General features: G+C 50.8%; 1 protein-coding gene across 1 annotated transcript in view; it reads right to left on the reverse strand.

Moving 5' to 3' along the window:
* Window positions 1–23,344, reverse strand: part of LIMD1 (LIM domain containing 1) — a 68,754-nt gene that overhangs the window by 31,163 nt on the left and 14,247 nt on the right. Inside the window, exon 2 of the mRNA XM_025989248.2 lies at window positions 8,020–8,121. Coding sequence (XP_025845033.2) covers window positions 8,020–8,121 — 102 coding nt within the window. The remainder of the gene's footprint in view (window positions 1–8,019; window positions 8,122–23,344) is intronic.

The following is a 23,344-nucleotide window of genomic DNA, read 5'->3' on the forward strand; positions in this document are numbered from 1 at the left end:
GCTCAGGGTATGATCCTGGAGTCCCGGGATCGAGTCCCATATTGGGCTCCCTGCATGGAGCCTGCTTCTCCCTCTGCCTACATCTCTGCCCCTCTCTTTCTGTATGTCTCATGAATAAATAAACAAAATCTTTTAAAAAATAAAATAAAATCAAATATGATATTCAATTCCTCAATCACACTAGCCACATTTCAAGTGGTCAAAAGCCACATGTGGCCATTGGCTGCTAGAGGGAGCTGGAGGCCAAAGGAAGGCAGAGGGGGTGGGTGGTGAGGCAAACACTGGGACCACAGACATGTTCCCAGGGGACTGCATCAGATCCCCGGGATGCTCATTGAGCACATGCACATAGGCCTCTGCTCCACACATTTCAGGACTCAGGGTCTGCATAGTGCAGCCAGGGGTCTGCATTGTAGGGAGCTCCTCGTGACCGTGAAGAATCTAAAGGAAAGGGTGAGAATCACCTGTGTGTCAGGCTCCTGGGTGGCTCAGTGGTTGAGCATCTGCCTTGGGCTCAGGACATGATCCTGGAGGTCCGGGATTGAGTCCTACATCAGGCTCCCTGCATGGAACCTGCTTTTCCCTCTGCCTTTGTCTCTGCCTCTCTCTGTGTCTCTCATGAATAAGTAAATAAAGTCTTTAAAAGAAAAAAAACCCCACCCATGTGGCGGCAAAACACACCACGAGGCCACCTGGATCCCAGTCCCCCATGCACTAGCTGTCAACTGTTCTGAAACTCCACTTCCTCTTGTGTAAATGGGTGTGGTGAACTGGGAGGCAAATGAGGAGCCTTGAGCAGACAGAGTAAAATACTCCATAAACAGTGGCTCCTATCACAGCCTGGGTCAGGGGCATGGAAGTGCCATGGGCTCCATGATGGAAACTGCGGGTGCAAAAGAAATTGTCAGTGAGGTGACACAGGGAGACAGGAAGTAGGGAGGGAAAGGAAAGTAGTGCAGAAGGAAGATGAAAGGCCCCGTATTAGTCAGGGGTCTCCAGAGGAACAGAACTGGTAGGGTGCATGCATGCATGTGTGTGTGTGTGTGTGTGTGTGTGTGTGTGTGTGTTCACACACGCACGCACGTGCATGAGCGTGCATGCATGTACACATGCATGTTTGTGTGTTTGTGTGTGTACAGACAGAAACAGATTCAGCAAAAGGACTGGCTCACGTGATTATGGAAGCCGACAAGTGCCAAGATCAGCAAGAGGCAAGCTAGAGGCCCAAAAAGTCAAGTGTCGCTCTAGTCCAAAGCAGGGAAAATCGATGTTTCTGCTCAAGGCAGTCCGGCAGGAGGAAACTCCCTTACTTGTGGGAACATCAGGGTTTTTGTTCTATTTGGGCCTTCAACTGATTGGGCAAGGACCGCCCACATTAAGGAGAAAAATCTGCTTTACTCAGTCTACCAACTGTTACTCTTGTCCAGAAACATCCTCACAGACACACTCAGAATGATGTTTGACCAAAGGTAAGGTCACCTATGGCCTACTCAAGCCGACACACCAAATCCACCAACCACCACAGGGTCAGAGGTAGGAACAGAAATTTAAGAGAACATTTGAGAAACAAAACATTTAAGAGAAAAAAGGAGAGATGTTCCTAGCAAGAGAGCCAAAGAGACCCAGGTAGCGTCTGTGATGCCAGCATGAAGTTCAGACCTCCATAAGAGACCTTGCTCCCTAAACCCAGGATTCTGGCTCTGAGATGTGGCACCTGGCACATCTTTGTGCTAATTACAGCGCAGTGCCCCCCCACATACCAGAGAACCTTCCCTCCTCAGAGTTGAGGGGACAGGGGACACATTGAGTACCATCAGGTATCTTTTTTTTTCTTTTTTTCCCATCAGGTATCACACTGGGTCTGGGATTCCTGAAGGAAATCAGATTTCCACCCAAACCACATGTGTGGAGCTATTGGGCACCTGAAATACAGATGTGGCAAGCAGGTGTAGGTCACAGTGGAGTTGCCCTCGACAGTACAGTGCTCCAATATCCCAGACTGTGCCAATGTCACAGGCACGAAGGATCTGATGCTTTCCCACTGTCTCCTGATGGTCACGGCCTCTGCTAGGCCAATAGTCTGAGCTGGGAAACCCAGCCCAGCCCCAGTACGGGTGCCCCCCGCAGAGCTGAGTTTGCTGGCTTCGAACACAAGGGACCCTCTGACCCCACACCAAGTCAAGGTCAGCCCCAGCCCTCTCCTGACCCACATGGCCCTTTGCCTCAAAACGTCTATTTCTGGTGCTTCCTGATTTCTTCCTCGCCCACTGGCTTCCTTTAGGACATGCCTACTCTTCCTTTCTCACATTCCTGATCCCCCGCTTTTTCCCTTAGATCCAGCTGACTCACTCATTCAGCTCACCCATAGCTGCTGAATGTGACAAGAAATGTCAGCATGACTCAATGGCTCAGAAATCCAGGCATCGAAGCCTTTAATCCATGTCTCTCCCGTGGGTGCATCCTGCTACGGAGGGAGTCCTCTCTCCCCTCGTCCACGTCCCAGGCTGCTCTCCTGCACTCACAACCGGAGAGTCTCTGAAAACCCAGCCTTTGCCATCGCACAGCCCCGGGACAAGATCCCAGGTGCAGAGCCAGCTTCCTTCCTTTGGCACACGTTCCCTCTGAGCAAAGGTAATATAACACAGTGGTGGGAGCAAAGGCTGTGAGTCCCCACGGCCTGAGCTCACGTGCTGAGCACACTGCTTATGAGGTAACCAACCACAGGCAAACTATACTCCCAGGCCTCTGCTCATCTGCAAAAAGAGGCTGATAATAATGCCCAACTCACTGGACTGTTCCAGGATTTAATGCACTTCTGTGGGTGGAGGGCTCAGTGTGGGGTCAGCTGACAGGAAGCTTAGGAAACACATCTACAAACTACTTATAAATATTGTGATGACTGGTTTAAGGAAGCATGCCGGCCATGAGTTAAAGGAAGACCTCCCTAGTGCCGGCACCACTCTTTCAGGATCTGTGAGCATTTTTTGAATGCTGGGGGAAGAAGTAGTATGCAAAGTCAACAAAGAAGGCAAACATGATCTCAGGGGCAGCATTTAGACTTTGTGAGAAAAACAAAATAGCAGGATGCCTGGGTGGCTCAGTCGGCTAAGTGTCTGCCTTCGGCTCAGGTCACAATACCAGGGTTTGGGGATGGAGCCCCCACATCAGGCTCCTTGCTCAGCAAGGAGCTTCTCCCTCTCCCTCTGCCCCTCCCCCTGCTCATGCTCTGTCTCTCTCAAATAAAAATAAATAAATAAATAAATAAATAAATAAATAAATAAATAAATAACTTTAAAAAAATAGCTGACAAGAACCCCCACCCTTCTTCAGAACCTACTGGATAATGGGCCACCCGTCACAACCACCAATTCATTCAAGAACCTCGGTTCCATAATGTTGGGCTTAATTCTGGTTGTTTTCTTTACCTGAAGTAATGAAATAGTACTTTAGAGTTCTAGATGCAGGCTTTTTGGAAACTTAGAGTGACTTTCTCCTGACTGGGTCCAGAAGGGTGAGGTTTCACTATGAAATCCATTCACAATCTTTAACCATGGCCAGTGTTTGGTTTCTGGAAGCTGGGATGGGCAATGGCATAAATTCCTCACCTTATGGAGTGTTTTCCCGGAGGCATGACGGGCATAGCACAGTGCATCCCCCACCCAAGACTGGGAGCATGAGATACAACACTGAACGCCACCCGTCCTGGGCGTGACTCACGCATCCCAGGCCCGTCCCCTGAGTGGACCCCTCTGGCCCTCGGGGCCTCTCTCTGAGCTCAGGCCTCTCTTGGCACAATCTCCATTGGCCTGGACCTGCCTGACCCCACCCCACGCCCAGGCCCTGGCCGCTCATGTTCTGTGGGCCTTGGGGCAGGAGAACACATGAAATCTAACTGATCCATCATTTCTGGCTCATACGGGCAAAAAAAAAAAAATCATAGCAACCATGAACATGGACATGGTAAACAGGTTTCACCTGGACTCCAGGATGGAAGTTGTTCAGCCTTTGCAAAATTAACAAAAGCTGACATTTGGGACCGAAACTGCCTCAAGCGAGGACACAGAGCCTTGCCTTCCCTCTCTGTCACAGTCTGTTCTGGAAGGTGCTGAGAAGGGCCCCACTTGACCCACACGTCCAGACCCACACCTTTTCTCCCCCCGCATTCCACCGCTCTCAGCCACAGACAGGCGCCAGCCTCTCCTCGGGCCACTTGCCACACGGCGTCAGACACAGAGCATGGCTGCATGCCCGCGCCCTGGCTGCCCTGTGCCCTGAGCCCTCCTGCTCCACGCTGTGCCAACGGCTTCCTAAGGGCATCCGGTTGAGGGCACGACCTTGGGGTGGGCAGGAGCAGTGGGGGGGAGACACCCCCAGCACACATCTCCATGGCAGCCCCCCGAGGAGCAGCACAGAAAGGAGGGGTTTTAATAAACCACACATGCCCCATGCCGCAGCCTGAACGCCTACTTCTGGGAAGAACACCGAGGAACAATTCAGCGGAGGGAAAGAGGACGCGACCCAGGCACAAAGACAGGACACAGGCACAGAGACGTTCCGGCAGGGGAGGGGTGGGCTCCGAGGACCAACCAGCAAACCCCACCCGAGCCAAGGGCCACAACGCCGCGGCACGAGGCCGTTCAGATCATTCTTCTGGAGGCTGCGGAGGTACAGATGAATTCATGGCAGGTTTAATCAGAAAGGATGGAACGTTATTAATGTGCTGTGATCCCGGCTCTAAAAGCCGCGTATAAATTTGGACAAAACCTAGAAGGGAAAACATATGCATAAAAAGGCCTGTGATAGAATCACATGCTAGGTCTCTGCCCCTGAAATCCTCGCTGTGGTCATCATGTTGTCCTCACAAGGGAAAGTGAACTAAATGTTGTCGCTTCTTGGGGGGGTGGTGCAGGGAAACACACATCTGTGTCCAGGAGCCCTCCATGGTGCCCCGGAGAGCTTGCCCCATCCATGGAGGCATGGGTTTGTCTGGAGTGGAACACCTGGCAGTCCTCCCAGGGCACAGGTGACAGGAGGCTGCAGGGAGCCAACGGTCTCATCCGACGAGGTGGGTTCCTGGCCTTCCCCCCAGCACAGCTGTGCACAGGACTAGCTGCCGGCATCTCACAATGTCCACTACCGTCTTCTTCTGGCCCCATCTGTCTCAATGTCCTCCTTCTCGGTGAGTGGGACAAGGGCCCAGGGGGCTGGGTGCCCCTTTGGCATATCCTTGACAGGACCCCAACATTCTGTTCCAATAAAGCCATCAGTCTTAGCCAAGGAGTGTGCGCCTACCTATGGAAATCTACGTGTATGCTGTCATAAGCTAGGTGACTGTCACGATGAAATGGGCAAAGAGAAAACACACTCACCTAGACACCCACCAACACAGACACTCGCCGACCCAAAAAACGGGGATAGGCAAAGCTAACTGGATCCAGGAGCCTGGGACTGTGGTGCCAGCCCCACTGCTAGGTCTTTAATCTTAGGAAACTCTCTTCCCCTTTCTGGACCTCCATTTTCTTCTTCTACCAACAAAGGAGGGAACGGGCCTGGCCCCAGCTGTGCCACCTCCACGGTGCCAGTGCTCACAGAGACATACTTAAGGACCTGGGAGCCACGACGTGGAGTGCCCAGGTGCCTCCTTCTGCTGGGGGCAGTTACAGGGCAGCAACAGGTCAACTGAACAAAGGCAAGTTACTTCTAGCGCCCAACAGAAGCTGCTCAGACACCTGCCTGCATCTCCAACTGCTCCCCGCAAGCACAGAGGAAGTCCCGCAACAGGAACCATGCAGGCCCCTTGGGGAACAGGAATGTGCCACACTCACTTTCCAATGGGAGTCTCCATCCTCATTCCCATGGCAACTCTGTTCTAGGGCCTGGCTTGCTGGCACCGAAGTCACAGAGAGTGGGGTTCACAGTCTATGTGACAGCACCAGGGCATGCCACATTCAAGAAAAAGCCACTTGTTCCTGCTAGGAGAACAGGGAAGGCTTCCTGGAGGAGGCAGCCTTTGAGTTGGGCCCTAACAGCCAGACAGAACTTAAATGTATGAAGCGAGTGGGGAGAGCAGATTCTAGGGGGCCATGTGGTCAGATATATGGAAGCGGAAGAGAGAGTTCAGTTTGTGACAAATTATAGGAAGGATTACGACAGAGACCAGAACACAAGGGCCTTAGATGCTAGACCAAGAAAACCCCCCAAACCAGCTATGTTTTCCTTAAGTGTCTGTGTTTGTCATCATTTGAAGATAAATTCAACCCATTATGGAACTGACAGCTAGTCATGCAGCCACAGGCGGCTCTGAAGGACTCATGGGTACCACCCACCCTGAAAAACTCTCTTAGTTCAAATGTCTATTGCTTGAGATGAAAAACAGCTTCTACTTAAATAATATTTTCTTTTTCCCTGGCAAACAGCAAATATTGAGAAAGGGCTGTAGGAACCAAAAGCAAAAGATAACTTTTTAGAAAGAGGAAGGATCACAGCTCTTGTACAGTTAAGACTCAGACACGTGGTCAAAGATTTAATTTAACTCCTCAGCTAATGTGGGAACCAGTAAGACGCCAACCTGGGAGAGTGCAGAGAACCAGAGCTATGCAGCCATCAGAAGTGCTGAAATAAAGGTGCTTTTTCATAGAAGCAACCCATCAGGATTCTACAACCTACACCGTGCGGCACGGCTCAAAGACAAGGAATAGCCAGGGGCCCGGAGACACAAATTCCCCAGACAACGCCTTACATTTCCACTGAGGACGCTCGGCAGACTTTTGACCCCATTTCAAAGGCTTTCACCATTTTCCCCACAGAGGTGAATACGATCGTGGCACAAATTCAAAGTCTCAGGCCCGCGTTTTATGGGAAATCGCAGTGAGGACTAAAGCTGGAGGTTCTGAACCCGGGCATCGACCTCACCTTCACAGTCGGGCAGGCTAGGGGGCAGGTGCACAGCCACCCGGTTAACTTTACCCTGGGAATCAGGAGGCTCTCCGGCTGTGCCACAGAATGCCCTTTCTCCAAACCTTCTCGAATGAGGAGCCTGGCGCTAATCTGGGTGCTCAGGCCTGACCACACCTTGGAGTCACTTGAGGAGATGTGAACTGTACTCTTGCCCACTCTAGAAATCCCACCCCTAGGGCTTCTGATTCTGCTGGTCGGGGTGGCAATGGGGCATCACTAGCTCTGAAAATCTAGGGGATTCTAGTGAACAGCTGGGATTGAGAACCACTGGGCCAGATAACAAGACCCCTTTGTCCCTGATGCTCTGGCTTTGTTGGTGTGTTTCCTTTCAGTCATTAGCTGGTAGCCTCAATGTCGAACTGGAGAACATCAGTGGGACATTCTCTACAAGAATGCTCCTCAAAATTAACCTTTGGTAGAGGGCATAAGGCAAGCACAGGTCCTGACTCGGTCAGGCTTGGCAAATATCATGCAACGTGTGAGAATCTTCCACTGTGGTAGCCAGCAGTTGGAGGAGAGGTCTGCGGGGGCCAAGTGCAGGCCTGGTCTCCTAATGTGCTGCTCTTGTCATAGAAGCAGAAATGCCTGCAGGTGTGTGTGTGCTCACTGGCGCTGACACCTCCGTGGTGCGCACACACTCACACTTCACACGCACAGAGCAGCCTCCACATCAGAGTGGGGTCACGGAGTCCTAAGAGGGCCCCGCCTCGTGCTGGCATCACTGGCTGCCTTTTGGTTGGGCCCACGGTGGGGGAGATACATGACAACAGGGCAGCTGGTGGTGGATCCCCACGCTCCGCCCTCCATACCCCCCAGCCCTTAGACCTCTGACACACATAACAAACCTAATATTAGACTGATTGCTTTGAACCCACTCAACTTATCACTAAGGTCGCAGGCACTACCGGTGCTCTGGTAAGTCCCAGGGCCCTGCGCAGAGCCTGCCCTTCTGTGGGACTGCAGTAGGCCTGGGTCAAGTGTGTCTGGGAAGGATGCTCTTCCCTGTCCTTCCATCTCGGACCCCATGGGCCTTGTCCTGCCCGACCCTCCACACACACTTACTGCAGGCTGCACAGGTGAAGCACGCATCGTGGTAGAGGTTCCCCATGGCCTGGCAGGCCTGGCCGGCCCCAAACACCCCTTTGCTGCATTTCACACAGGCTCCTGAAAGACAAGAACAAGACAGAGAGTTGGGAAGGTGGGGGGAGATGCTGTAAACCAAGTCATTAAAAAGCCAATGAACAAAATTAGATGTCTATCCCTCCCCATAACCAACCCAGCACCAAATCCTATGTATTACTCCTTTGAGGTCTCTCTCCCTTTCTCTCTCTCTCTCTCTCTCTCTCAATCCATCAGTTTTTCAACTGCAGGACACAGCGGCCAGGCTGGCCTTCAGGCCCCACTCCCCCGCCCACCACTGGCCTCTGATCTTCAGGGAATCTCTGCCTTGTCAGCCTCCTTCCCAGCCCAAAGCTTGCACAGGCTCCCCCTGTTTATCAGACGACGTTCAAAAACCTGCACCGTGATTCCAGTAGGTCAAGAGCACAGGTTGGGCAATTTCAACAAAATTATTTCCTTCCATTTTCAATGGGAACCAACTGGGTTGACCATCTTTGCTTTTTACAAAAGTATCAGGCCCCTGGCCCCAGGTCTGTCCGAAGGCAAAGCCAGTGCTCTCCCCAGTGCCCCACCCTGGGGGGCCTCAGCTCTTAGCCTTTGCTCACAGGTGACCCTGGCCAGACACCCTACACCCACGCTTTGTCCCTTCAAGTCCCCAGGTCTTCCTCCCGCTCCACTCTCCGGCTCTGAAGGCAACATGACAGAACAGGCTGTAACCTATGGCCTCCCACCCACCCTCTTCCCACGTGGTGTGAGTTAACTTCTCTGAGCATCACTTCTCAATTAGGAAAGAGACGTTGGTTCCACCTGCCCTGCATGTTTCCGGGGTGCTCTGCAAACCACCACGTTCCACACTTGGTCGGCCCCAGCTACAAACTGCCGAGGCGAGGGCCTACTCATGAACTAGAAGGCCACAACCTACTCACTATGTGACTAGGGCAGATCATCGGAACTCCTGCTGTCTTGGTGTTTCACCTGTAAGCTGGGATGACGGCAGGGTTTCCTGGGAGAGAACACGCCCGGGGTGCTCAGAACAACACCTTTCCCTGGGTAAGCCCTCCGTAGGCAGGCCTGTCATACGGATGCAGTGATGCCACCGCATTCGACAAGAAGGTGCTTCCACAACAAATGGGCTCCCTAAGAAGTTCCAGGCCTCCTAGGATCGGACCCTGTGAGGGAGCTGGAAGTCCCTCTGTCTGGACCAACCCAGAATCTCTGCAGCAAAAGCCCAGGCTCTGGGCCAGTCCACATAAAGGAGGCCGTGCAGCCTCCCTTCCAAAGAACTCCTTCACTAGACTCAAATGAAAAGCATCACAATTATATAAACAATGCATGAGACTAAAAAATAAAAAAAATAAAAAATTCAGGGAGTAAGTATCCCAAAATATAAAGAGTGGTTTCTTGAGGCTATAAATTATGGTTGGTTTTACTTCTTTGCATGTTCTCTATTAAAAAAAAAAAAATTCTTACAAGAGCCGGTGTTACTTTACAGCTGAAAAAAGTCTAGTGTCAAAAAAGCATCTGAGTATGTTTAACTATATACTGTATAACATTAGGATTTGGTGTTTTTTTTTTAAGATTTTATTTATTTATTCATGAGAGACACAGAGAGAGAAAGAAGCAGAGACACAAGCAGAGGGAGAAGCAGGCTCCATGCAGGGAGCCTGATGTGGGACTCGATCCTGGGACTCCAGGACCACATCCTGGGCCAAAGGCAGGTGCTAAACCACTGAGCCACCCAGGGATCCCCACATTAGGATTTTTGAACACGCACACACACACAGCTCTCCTCATGTCCATTGGGGTAACCAGCTCGCATTCTTGGTCAGCAGGTGCAAATCCCCAGCCTTCTGCCTACAGGGTAGTAGCCCTGTGCTTCAGAGCTCTACCCATTCAAGGTGACCTCAGGGAGGTCCAAGCTAACACACGGTTCATGAAATGCACCCACACCAACCACACCAGGTTCGCAGAGAGCACATGAAGCCAAGGGCCCTCAATGACTTCACCGACACTCCCTGGGGAAGGAGGTGAGGCCGTCTGTAGGAAGAGTATGGTGTCAGCCAGGAAAACTAGCTGTCACGGGGATCTGTTTATGGAAAGCTCTAGAGAACACAAGTACTAGTTATCTGCAGTTCTTCTGTTTCAACGTTTTATTATGAGATGTTCAAACTGGCAGAGAGGTTGAAAGAATCATAAAGAAACACCCAGATGCCCACTGCCCCCCTTCCACAATCATGAACATTCTGTTGTCAATCAATCCAATGACTTATCTTAGTTTTGGATGCATTTCAAAGGTGCAGACAGCAGTTTACCTCACCCCTTAGCATGGCAGCCTGTAAATCAGGAATTCATTATTTGCTTAGTTATTTTTTTCAAGATAAAATCCATAAATCATGAAATGCACAAGTGATGAGTCTACCATCCAATGAGTTCTGACAAATGACCTATGTAATGCAAATTCTGACCAAGATACAGAATATTTCCAGCACCCTAGCACCCAAGGCCCTTTCCCTCGATCTTCGGCAGATGTGATAATGAAGAGAAGCGCTCTCTACAAAAACATCAAATACTAGGCAATGGCAGGGTATTAATTACACTATTCTGAGACCCATTTCCAACCACCCATCCGGAGCCCCCTCACTGACCTGCCTCTAGATCCCTAACAGGCAACAAAGGCTAGATTGTCGGGCAGCAACCAAAGTACAAAGCAGACCATCCACAGACTGGATGGAACGTCAAAGCAACGTGACTATAACTGCTCATGAACACGGGAGAAAACCAGCCCCAAGGCAACATCACTTCTTCCCTGTCGATCATGGGGGCCTCTTGGCTTAACCCACTGTAGCAATGTTAGCTGCAGAGAGCAGAGGAGCCGTGAGACCCTGCGGTGTGGTGTGGGCAGCCCTACCACCTGTCCTGTGGGGGAGAGGGGGAGGAGAGGGCCAGCCTTCCGGAAGGTGTGCCAGAGGAAAGGTGAGATAAACCTCCTGAGTCAGTGGGATGCCGCTGACTCACAATGAAGACAGGGACTCCTCTTGTTTGGGCCTGGGGAATGAAGTCAGACCCCTCTCCCACTCCTGCTCGTATGGCCAATGGCAGGGTGACAGTGTCACCAAGTGGAAAGTGCACAGGTCTCTCGGGGCTTCCTGCGACTTTATCACTGCACGCCAGGCCTTCCTCGCTCCCCTGTGGCTTCCTCTCTACCTGAGGGCTCTGACCTCCTGAGTCCTGCAGCCCACGTCCTATGGGCTGCTCAGCTCGTCTCCCACCACTCTGACCACCCAGCACACGCACAAAGCGAGGAAGGAAGCCGCGTGTGCTCTAAGCCGTAGGTCACGGAGCAAGGAAGAGCCCAGAAGTGGCCACTAGGTGGGAAAGTACTTCATCCTTGGGCCTTTGTGATAAACGGACAGAAAAGTACTTCACGGGCAGGAAATAGGTCTAGTCTTCCTTTGGTAGAAAAAAAAAAGGAAATTTCATGTTCTAGGAAATAACATACCCACCAGACCCCGCACTGGGAGTTTCCATCCAGCGAAGGAGCTGCTGCCACCCCGTTTCTCAAACCCAAGATCTAGAGGGTGCCGTAACTTGCCAGAGGGCGTGTGGCTGGTAGGTTTGGGAGAAGGAATTCGAGCCCAGGTTCTAAACTCAAAGGTCCCGTTATCCCGGCTGGGTTGGCAGCTGTGGCGATTCCTGCCACGCTCAGAAATGAGTGTGTCCTTCCTCACTTTCAACACACCATCTGCTCAGGGATTAGGACCCAGGCCTGGCCCTGCCCCAGAGCACCCACTGACCACCCCGGCCCACCTGCCATTCTGCTCTATCCCTGGCACACAGGCTGTCTTCCCACCTGGGACCCCAACCACACAGGGCCTCCCCCGACACAGACCCTCACTCGGCTCCTCCGGCCCTCCTGGAGGGACACTACGACTGAAGCATCCACCCCACAGATGCTGCTCTGAACTCACTCACTCAGAACCAGGTGGCCTCTAGCTGCTGGCAATAGGACAGTGAGCAAGATGACTGCCCTTAGGGAACGGTCACCCAAGGACATGGAACCAGAATCTGACACCTCTGATAGGAGAGCTGACCAATCTCCCCTACAGTCCTACGCTGCGAGTCCACCGAGTGCCCAGGGCTGGGGAGGGGCTCCGGCTTATGAAATAATAAGAGACACCGTGGTCTCTGTCCCCAGTTCCTGACACAGAGCTCCTAAATCCCTTGGACTTTCTTGGGTGATAGGAGCATCTTTTGTTCTTTTTTTTTTTTTAATTTTTTATTTATTTATGATAGTCACAGAGAGAGAGAGAGAGAGAGAGAGAGGCAGAGACACAGGCAGAGGGAGAAGCAGGCTCCATGCACCGGGAGCCCGATGTGGGACTCGATCCCGGGTCTCCAGGACCGCGCCCTGGGCCAAAGGCAGGCGCCAAACTGCTGCGCCACCCAGAGATCCCGCATCTTTTGTTCTAATGATGCAATTCTCAGTGGGCTCACTGGATGGGGGCTGGTCACTAGGAAGACCAAATCATGATTAGAAGCTTCGAAGTTTCTATCCCACCCCATTCTTTGGAGAGGAGAGGAGAGGAGAGGGAGGTGGGAAAAGAAGTCAATGATCCATCACACCTACATGGAGCTGCCACAAAAATCCCCAAGGCACAGGGATCAAAGAGCTTCTGGGTTGGCAAATGCATCCACAGGCTGGGAGAGTGATGCACCCCAACTCTGCAGGGCAGAGGCTCCTGCGCTTGGGACCCTCCCAGACCTCGCCCTATGCAGCGAGTGTTCTTCATCCAGTGTTCTTCTGTATCCTTGGTCACATGTTTTATTATAAACATGGTAGACGTGTTTCCCTGAGTATTTGTCAGCTATCCTAGCAAATGATCGGACTGAGGAGGGGGCCCTGGGGACTCCGATTTATAGCTGGTTGGTCAGAAGCACAGGTGAGCACCTGGATTTGCGACTGGCCTCTGAGGTGGGAGCAGTTTTGTAGAACTGAGCCCTTGATCTCCGGGGGCTGTGTTACCCACAGGTAGAGAGTGTCAGAACTGAATGGGATCTTGGGGCAGCCAGCTGGCATCGAGAAATGGTCGGTGTGGGAAAACCCGCACATCTGGTGTCAGCACGCCGTGAGTGTGAGTAGTAGCAGGTGCAGAGAAGAAACAGAAGTGAGTCCTTGCAAGCCAGGGCTCCGCATGGAGAAAAGGCGACTAGACCCTTCTGTGTTCACGTGGCCCCTTAGCTATAGGATTTTAGAGTCATGTCCAATAGAGGAAAAGAAGAAAATGTCAACACATGTTACTATAGTCATCTGAGCTCATAAACCAGGAAGAAAGAGAGGGAAAGAAGGAATTTAATGTTTAGAAAAAAGGAATATGCCTGAAAACCATTCTCTGAACGTAGCCAGAGTGGCCTCTCGGAACAGAGCTTCAAGGAGATGTAAGTCACATACAATAAGCATCACATATTTAAAGTGAACAATTTGATAAATGCTGACATTTGAAATTTCATTATTTTTTAATTCTAATTTTAATTTTTTTAAAGGTTTTATTTATTTATTCATGAGAAACACAGAGAGAGACACAGGCAGAGGGAGGAGCAGGCTCCATGCAGGGAGCCTGATGTGGGACTCGATCCTGGGACTCCAGGATCACACCTGGGTCAAAGGCAGATGCTGAATCGCTGAGCCACCCAGGCATCCCACATCTTTTTTTGTTTGTTTAAGAATCTATTTATTTATTTATTTAGGGAGAGAGCATGCAAGAGAGAAAGTGCAGGTGGGAGGGGCAGATTACAGATTAGCTTGCATTTTCTAGAGGTGATACAAATGGGACTCTAGAATATGTATTCTTTTGTATATGGCTTCTTTCACTCAGCAGATTATTTTTGAGATTCTTCTGTGTTGTTGCAAATATGAAGAGTTCGTTCCTTTTCATTGCTGAGTAGTATTCCATGCCTGGATATATCACAACTTGTTTATCCACTCCCCTGTTGATGGACATCTGAGATGTTTCCAGTTTGGGGCCCTGCTTGTGTACAAGTATTTGCATAGAAACGTGTTTCCTTTACTCTCAGGTAAAGACCTAGGAGTTGAATGGCTGAGCCCTACGATAAGTGTACGTTTAAGTTTTACAAAGAAGCTAAAGTGTTTTCCAAAGAAATTCTAACATTTTACAGCCCCTTCAGCAGTTTATCAGACTTCTAATTTCTCTGCATCCTTGTCAACACTTGGAATGGCAGTCTTTTTAAATTTTATCCATTCTAATAGGTCAAGAGTGTTGTCTCCCTGTGATTTTAATTTTCTTTTTTCAAGTGATTAGTGATGTTGTGCCTGAACAACTTCACATGTGTTGATTTACAATCCTGTATCTTCTCTCTCTCTTTTTTTTTTTAAGATTTTATTTACTTATTCATGATAGAGAGCGAGAAAGAGAGAGAGAGAGAGAGAGGCAGAGACACAGGAGGAGGGAGAAGCAGGCTCCATGCCAGAAGCCTGATGTGGGACTCGATCCTGGGACTCCAGGATCACGCCCTGGGCCAAAGGCAGGTGCTAAACCTGGGCCTGGGCACTCTCTCAAGGCAGCCTGCTGCAGCTAAACCTCATTTGCTTCCCGTCTCTCAAGAACCATCATCCTTTGTTGCCTGATGTCCAGTGTCTTGAAAACCTTTGGTTCATATACTTGGTCTGGTTTTTGTTCGTTGGTGGTTTGTTGGATCGGCTCAGAAAGGAGGTTAATCCAGGCCTGTGACTCTATCTTTAGAATGCTAGGACACAATTTATACGTCTTTCTTCCTTCAATAACAATCCCACAGAAGGGCAGCCCTGGTGGCCCAGTGGTTTAGTGCTGCCTTCAGCCTGGGGTGTGATCCTAGAGACCTGGGATCGAGTCCCATGTCAGGCTCCCTGCATGGAGCCTGCTTCTCCCTCTGCCTGTGTCTCTGCCTCTCTGTTTCTCTCATGAATAAATAAATAAAATCTTAAAAAAAAATCCCACAGAACATCATTATTATCATTTTACAGGCCAAGAAACAGACATTCAAAGATTGAATAGAATGCCCAAAGTTGGGCTGGCTGGACACTGGGTCCTTTCCAGTCCACACCCTGAATTTACAAGAGGAACTTAGAGAGTAAGGAGGAAGAAAAGGTCCAAAGGCTCAAAACTTAATGTCTTCACATTTTGGGGTATCAACAAATCCATAAATAAAGCTCACCAGGGGGAGCAGAGCCCTTTCTTGGCTGCAGCTCTGAGGTAGAAGCCACACCAACCCCTCCCCGACCAGAGATGCAGCCTGGGGTCCTGGGCAGGAAGAGGCCCCAGTGGAAAGCGTGTATGTGCCTGGCCTTTTGCTTCCTGGGATCACTGCAGGAGCCTGGCAGATCTTGGGTGAGTTCTTGAAAGATCATTAACAATCAATAGATTGGGGTAAAGATTTTTTTTTTTTTTTTTTACATGGCATTTGTCATCTTGGTTGATTTCCTTCTGGCAGTTTTGTTAAGAGAAATTATTTGTTAGAACAGTTTCTGGGTCACATTAAAACTGAGCAGAAGGCACAGAGATTTCCTGTATCTTCCTGCCCCCCATATGCACTGCCCCTTCCATTCTCAGCATACCCCACCAGAGGGCTACGTTTGTTCCAGCTGCCCAACCTGCACTGACACATCATTACCACCCAGAGTCCATCATTTACTTGAGCTGTTGAACATCCAATGGGTTTGGACAAGTGGATAATGACACGTCTCCATCATTATGGTATCATAGAGAAAAATTTCACTGCCCTAAAGATCTTTTATGTTCCTCCTATTGATCCCTCCCTCCCCAACCCCTGGCAACCCCTGATCTTCTTACTGCCTCCATAGTTTTGCCTTTTCCAGAATATCATGGAAGTAGAGTTGTACAGTATGTAGGCTTTTCCGATTGGTGTCTCTTGCTTGGTAATATGCATTTAAGGCTCCCCCATGTCTTTCCATGGCTTGATCACTCATCTCTTTGTAGCACCGCTGGGTACGATTCCATTGTCTGGATGGATTCCATTGTCTGATTTATCCATTCACCTCTTGAAGGACACCTCAGTTGCTTTCAAGTTTGGGCAATTATGAATAAAGCTGCTGTAAATAGCCACGTAGTAGATGTTGGTGGGGACGTGTTTTCAATTCATCTGGGTAAATCCCACGGCGCAACACTGCTGAGATGTATGGTAAGAGTATGTTTACAAAACTGTCCAACTGTCTTCCAAAGTGGCTGTCTGGGATTCTTTTACAAATCATAATATTCCCACAGGAAAGGGCAAGGACTAGGGACAGTTTCCTGTTTTAAATGATGTATCACAGAAGTCAAAGAGCCACCAAGGATTATCCAGGCGCTTCAACCACCTGTCTTTTGTGGCTCATGGTGCAGGTAGGGCTAGCAGTTTACGTCTTCTCTTATCTATCAAAAAAACAATAATAAGCTTGCTGAGGGCAGAGACCTGACTTTCTATTGTAGTATCCCCAAGGACAGAAGGAAAGCAGAGTGCCTCACACACAGGAGATGCCAGATAAGCACTGAAAGCATTCCAAAGGCAGAGTAAGGGGAGGGGAGGGTGACCCAGGTTCAGGAAAAGGTAAGAGAAAGCACAGGAACAGGAAAGCCAGAGAGGCATGTGTACAACTGGGATAATTAATGTGACAGCAACAAGCCAGCTGGGCTGGAGGCAGGGACTGGATGCAGGGAAACTCCCCATGGGCCCCCTGGGACACAGGAGGCGACAGGAAGTATGGTTCTGGACTGGGAGGTGTGTGCGGGGCTGGAGAGGGAAGACAGGGGAAGACAGACCTTGCACACCTAGGGCAGGACTCCCTAGGGCCCCTGCAGAGTTTGTAGGAGAGGCAACAGTTCCTGCTGGGAGGCCCCAAGCCTGTCACGCACCCCTGTGGCTCACGCTTCCTGGGGCCACAGAACGCCTGGAACACAGAGCCCCTACCTCAACGCTTGATGTGGCCCTCCCTGGTTGACAGGCTGTCATCCCAGAGGGAGGCTGTCCGGGCAGGCCAGGGCCTCAGGCAGTTGTCCAGAGCTTTCCATACAGTCTTCCAGGTGGTAAGAAGAAAGATTGGGTACCAAAGAGGAAGACCGCCATGAAGGACGGCAATGTCCTTGAGCAGCCAAGGCAGGAAGGGTTTTTCAATTCACCAGAAGTAAACAAAAAGTGTTACTGCTCCAGGACTCTGACATTTTATTATTTTTTATTTTATTATATTTTATTATTACTGTCATCATCACTGTCATTGCTTTAGCTCCATGTTAACAGCCCTCAGGCCCGCCTCTCTGCACAGCAGTGGTTCTCAAAGCAGGAGAAACTTCTCTCAAAGCAACAACCAAAATCAGTGGAAACGCGAATCCATGTAGCAGACAAGAGGGGAAAGCACTCTGGCCTCGGTGGGACAGAGCCTGCTCTCACTCTGCACCCCCTGGAATGTCCCGGCCCCCTGCGCAGTTCCAGGGAAACTATTTGGGAACCAATAACACGGTATAACTGATCAAATGCAGACACCACCCAGCCCGGGCAGCGTTCCAGGTGAAATAAGCCACCCCAAATTGGTATTAAATTATCTCCTGTGCACTCAGAGCCAAAAAACGAATTTGGGTTCGGGCCACGGCGCCTTCCCCCACTCCCGTGCGAGGGCTGGATTGACAAACAGGGAGGATAGCACGGCAGCCTCTGTGTGAGGTTTGGCAACAGGCCTCCTGCCTCCCTGCCTCCTGCGGGCAGCTGGGCAGCGGAGCCTGCTGAACACACAACCAACCTGGGTGACGACCAAGGGGGGACCTTTTTGTTGGTGTTGGATAAGGTCTGAAATGAGAAGGCTCTGTCGGGCTAGCCTGTGGGGGACACCGCAGCCCCCCAGTTCACGCCTGGGCCTTGCCCCATCCCGGTGACTGGTCCTCTCTCAGTGAGGCAGGGAGGCTTCTGGGAGCTGCCCCCACCCCGCAGTGGCCATCCCAGGGCCTCTCTGTGCTCTGCCCCGATGCCACACACCCAGGAAGCACCTCTTGTGCAGGAAAGGGCCTGAGGTGGGGATCAGGGCCTCTAGTCGAGGCTTGGGGGCTGGCAGGGAGGGGGCAGGCCTCCTTGGGGCACATGGAAGGAGTTATTCTGGGCACAAGTTGGGCAAGCTGAAGGTTGTGGCCTGAGGACCTGGGTGGTGCTGGGAGTCCACAGGTTCTGAAAGAGGGGCCAAGCATTTGGGGGCAGAGCTGGACCAATGACCCAGCAACAGTCTTCCTCTCGGCCCCACGGAAGCTCACAAAACCCCCAGAGGCAGCGGGTGTTGGGCCCCTGACCCCATGCAGACGGCCTCACTCCGGTCTGGTGGTGCCGGTCAGAGCGGAGGCTCACCACGACCTCCAGAGGCTCGGGTCCAGTCTGGGAGGGCACGGCCAATGCACCTCGGAGGGTCCTGGGGCAGCCAAGGTCGAGGGCCATGGGTACAGACAAAACAACCAACACCATCCTCCTTGACACCCCGGCTTTCCCTGCCTCTGCCTCTGTCCCCCTTTCTCCTATGCAACCCCAAGTTCCAGGGTCAAGGAGGGGAAAACTCTCCCCAAGCCACAAAGGAAGTATTTAAGGCCACTCCGGGCTAGGGTGTCATTGCACCAGTCTGCTTTCTTCCCTCTGAAAGCCGCTCAAAACCAGCGATGGCTTCGCTTCATCGCGGTGCAGAAGAAGTTTCCATCCAACTTCCTCATCCCTACAGGCTGGAGCTAGCCTCACCAGACTGCCCACAGGCCTCGATCCTTTCCTACCCTCTGCTCCCCAAAGGAACACAGAGTTTGAGGTACCTCCGAGCAGGCCCTGCACCCCCAGCCTGGCACCAGCAGCCGCTGGGGCACCCCATCCCTAGGTTCATCCTCCTCCATCTGTCCCCCCCACCGGCCAGTCTCCACACAGAGGCCTGGCCCCTCTCCCCTATCTGACCAGCCCAGGACACAGTGTCCCACCTTGCCAGGAGCCACATGCAAAGCGGGGTGCACTTGTCACTGGCCCACCGGTAAAGACAGAAACCAATGACATAGCGTCACCCAGGGTGCAGCACACGGCGGCAGTGCAAGCCCAAATGCAGACCAGCCTTCTGGAGGGCAGCAGGGCACCACATAACCAAAAGCCTTAAAAAACCTTCACACCGTGGCACTTGGGTGGCTCAGTGGTTGAGCATCTGCCTTTGGCTCAGGGCATGATCCCAGGGTCCTGGGATCAAGTCCTGCATCAGGCTCCCTGCAGGAAGCCTGCTTCTCCCTCTGCCTCTCTCTGTGTCTCTCATGAGTAAATAAATAAAACCTTTTTTTTTTAAAGTATACTTATACATGAAAATATTCTGAGGGAAAAAAAAAGAAAATATTCTGAGAAGAAGGAATTATGGATGATTTTTATTTTATCTCTTAACTCTCCTACATCTTTTTCAAATATTCTATGATAAAGATATATTACCTTTGTTCATATTCAGAAATGGCGGGGTTTTTAAGATTTAAAGAATATTTAAAATTTAATGTATATCTACTACATCATGTTCCTAGTCAGGAATTCTGTCTCTGATGCCTACAGGAGAAGTCCAAAGTCCTCAGAGCACCCTGCGGCCTCACCACCAGTGCCATCCTACACATGGTACTACTGGTCCCACACCCACCCCACTGCCTCTAAACTCATTTACCTTTCAGGCTTTTTTCATGTGACTCCAGATGTACAAAGAGGTTATAACAGTAGTAGAAAGACTTCCTATATACCCTTTATCCAGATTTCCCAAGTGTTAATATCTTTATGACTACAGTACAATTACCAAAATTCAGAAAATTAACACTGGTCTAATACACACTTGTATGTAGAGTGTGTGCGTGTGTGTGTACATATATGAATATTTATATATATGCTAATCTACAGACCTTATTCAAATTCTACAAATTTTACCAAGTGGCCCACTAATGTCTTTTTATCTGGACCAGGGTCCCATCCCAAATCCCAATCACAGACAGGAAAGTAGGCTGAGCTCAGGACACACATTGTGTTCAGAAGGGATGCTGAGGCACAGAGAGGCTCTGTGATTCCAGAGCAGTGAGACGCCCCCACCTCAGACCACAGCCCAATGTCACAGTCACAGCTGGCCATGTGGAACTAGGAAAGATCCAGAAAGAAAATACTTTTCTTTTTTTTTTAAGGAAAAAATAAAATCCTGAACTTTCCTCAGAATAACAGAAGATTGATTTTATTTTATTTTAAGATTTTACTTACTCACAAGAGACACACAGAGAGAGGCAGAGACACAGGCAGAGGGAGAAGCGGGCTCCCCACGGGGAGCCCAATGCAGGATTCGATCCCAGGACCCCAGGATCATTACCTGAGTCAAAGGCAGACGCTCAACCACTGAGCCACCCAGGTGTCCCTACAAGGCTGATTTTAGAGATGCTTTAAGTATGCATTCACCAAAGAGGGGGGGAAAGAGTGTAGGAACCCTTCACCTTTGGTGAAGGAACAGAAGACCAGGCTGGTGGAACCTTCAAGTTCAGGGTTGGGGCGGGGAGGATGTCCGTGCTCTCCAGTTTCCAAACAGAGCCTGGCTCCTTCTCTTCCTTCCGCTGCCCCCAGGGAGTTAGGAGCAGGAGACTCGGGGCTGGGGAGAGTCTCCTCTTCCGTGCCAGCTCAGAGAGTCACCACCACCCACAGTTTTCCCCTTGGAACAAACACAGTGTCTGGAAGCGCGCTCTGCTCAGTTCTGCGGCTAATCCAGGGAGCGCGGCCTTGGACAGAGGACATAGGTGCTCTGTGCCCTCCTTTCCCCATCTCCAAACCAGGCAAGAATAATCGGCACCTTGCAAGCTGCTGGAAGCTGCTGGAAGCAGCAGGTGGTGCAGGTAAAAGGCCAGGCACAGCACTCCTTCCATGACCAGTCCTAGGCCTCACATGGGGACAGTGTGGGGAGACCGAGTGGGGGTCCTGTCACAGGGCAGGGGCTTTCTCGTGGGTGGTGTGCTGCCTGACTGAGGGGCTAACACAGGCCAAATCATGAATTCCCCTTTTTGAGAAAAGACAAAAACACTGCTTCTGGAGACTATCTCATTCAGAACCCACGGAGTAGGCCGACCATCTGTATGTAGTGCACGGACACAGATGTGGTTTGCCTGTGAGCGAGGGCCGGGAAGAAGGGCATGGAAGGTTCTCTCTTGGGCCCAGGAGTGACAGGACCTGGTTTTGTTTTAACGGGATCAGCCAACCCAGCTGCTAACTGGGTCAGATCCTCAGGAAGGCTGCTTGCTGGCCAGACAGAGGAGAGACTCTCTAACCACCCGAAGCGCCCGACACGCTGGTTGCCCGGAGAGGGAGCTCCCTCCCGCTGCTGGTTCCCCAGGGGAATGAAGGAAGAGGGGATTGTCAGGAGGGTCCAGAGGGTCCTTGTGCTTCCTGTGGCACAAGAGGAGGAGGGTGGGGGGCCCCCAGCTCTCCATCCTGATTCTCTAAGGATTGCATCAAAACAGACTCTGGCTGGCCTTCAAAAAAATCAAGCCACTGGGATGACACAAAGCCTCCCAGCAAGTACCAGAAACCAAACGGAAGTACCATTTCCAACAAGCAACTGAAGGGGAAAAGGCTTCATCGGCTGGCTCCTCCGGGGTTGCGGCATCCCAAGGGGCCCTCCACCAGTACAGTTCTCACCAAAACCTCCATTCTCCAACAAAGTTCACTTTCGTGCACTCAGATGCTTAAAAATGAGATATCCATGTGCAAGAACAAAAAAAAAAAACAGTGACTATCCCCGGTTGGAATGGTGGGTCCCTTTTATCATTATTTCTGTGTGTTCAGAGTGTTCAGAGTTTCAGACTTTCCTACAGCTCGTTGTGTTTAAGTTTTTAGAAATGGCAAAAACCATAGAAGTGTTCTGTGTTGGTGAAAGCCGGTAAAAAAAAAATATATATCATCAACCCCTTGTGAGAGTATAGTAACTACCAAAAAAGGCATGAAAATCGCTTGTGAAGATGGTATGGGAGCAGAAGGAATTGGCAGGGTGTCCACCAAGTGACACCAGCTCGGAGAGGAGCTGGTTTGGAAAGTCACCAGCGGAGAGGGGCCCAGAGGAACCCCTGACACAGCTGGTCAAGAACCAAAGGAGAACCCCGCTCGCACACACGGCATAGCCCCCTTTGGAAAGCTTTTAAAAGCTTTTTTAAAAGAGATGCTAAAACACATCCCCACACTATGGTCCAGCAATTCCACTCCCAGGTATTGACCCAGGAGGAGCGGGCAAAGCATACGGCCCACACGGATTACTATCCCGCCCCGGAGTGAAAGAGCCCAAACATGCCTCAACAGGGAAATGGAAAAACAAACTGTGTGTACTCACAGCATGGAACACTACTCGGCAGTTAAAAAAAAGAAAAAGGACAAACATCCGACACACACAACAACCGAGATGAATGTCACAGACAATCTCTGCGCGGACTATGCCAGACAAAGGAGACCTGTGGTCCGTCCTTGATACGCGCGGGACATTGTCGCATGAAGTCACCGCAAATACCGAAATTAGCGAATCGTGGACATTGCTTCCAGAGGAAATACAGCGTTCGGTTCCCGCCAGCCTCTGGACACAACGTTTATCGATCACTGATCGATACACAACCTTGTTTTCATCCGTGTTTCTGTTTAAAGACACTGCATGGGGGCCCCTGGGTGGCTCAGCGGTTTAGCGCCGCCTTCAGCCCAGGGCGTGATCCTGGAGACCCGGGATCGAGTCCCATGTCGGGCTCCCTGCATGGGTCCTGCTTCTCCCTCTTCCTGTGTCTCTGCCTCTCTCTCTCTCTCTCTCCCCCTCTCTCTCTGTCTCTCATGAATAAATAAATAAATAAAATCTTAAAAAAAAAAAAGATAAAGACACTGCATGTAATCGACACTGTTGATCTCATTAATGCTGAACTCAGGGCTCACAGCACCAGGACTCCCCCCGAAGGGAGCTCATCTAACACAGGTACTGTTTCCATAAGGCCGCCCGGAGCCTAGGAATACCAGGCGGCACTTCAGTGGTGTACTTGGGGAACACTTTAAACAGAAAAATCACCGAGAGAGAGCACAAGAATGCAACAAACATGGTACTACAGAGACCACAAAAAAAGGACACTGCTTACAGCACGAGAGCCAAACCAAGGAGGCACAGCCTGCCCCGCTCACCCTCAGCCGGGAATGTGTGCGGGGCCACACCTCTGCTCATGTCCCCAAATGATCACCGGAGTGCCTCGAGTTGATTTTGGGG

The sequence above is a fragment of the Vulpes vulpes genome, chromosome 9 (assembly GCF_048418805.1).
Source record: "Vulpes vulpes isolate BD-2025 chromosome 9, VulVul3, whole genome shotgun sequence".
In the NCBI taxonomy this organism is placed as follows: domain Eukaryota; kingdom Metazoa; phylum Chordata; class Mammalia; order Carnivora; family Canidae; genus Vulpes; species Vulpes vulpes.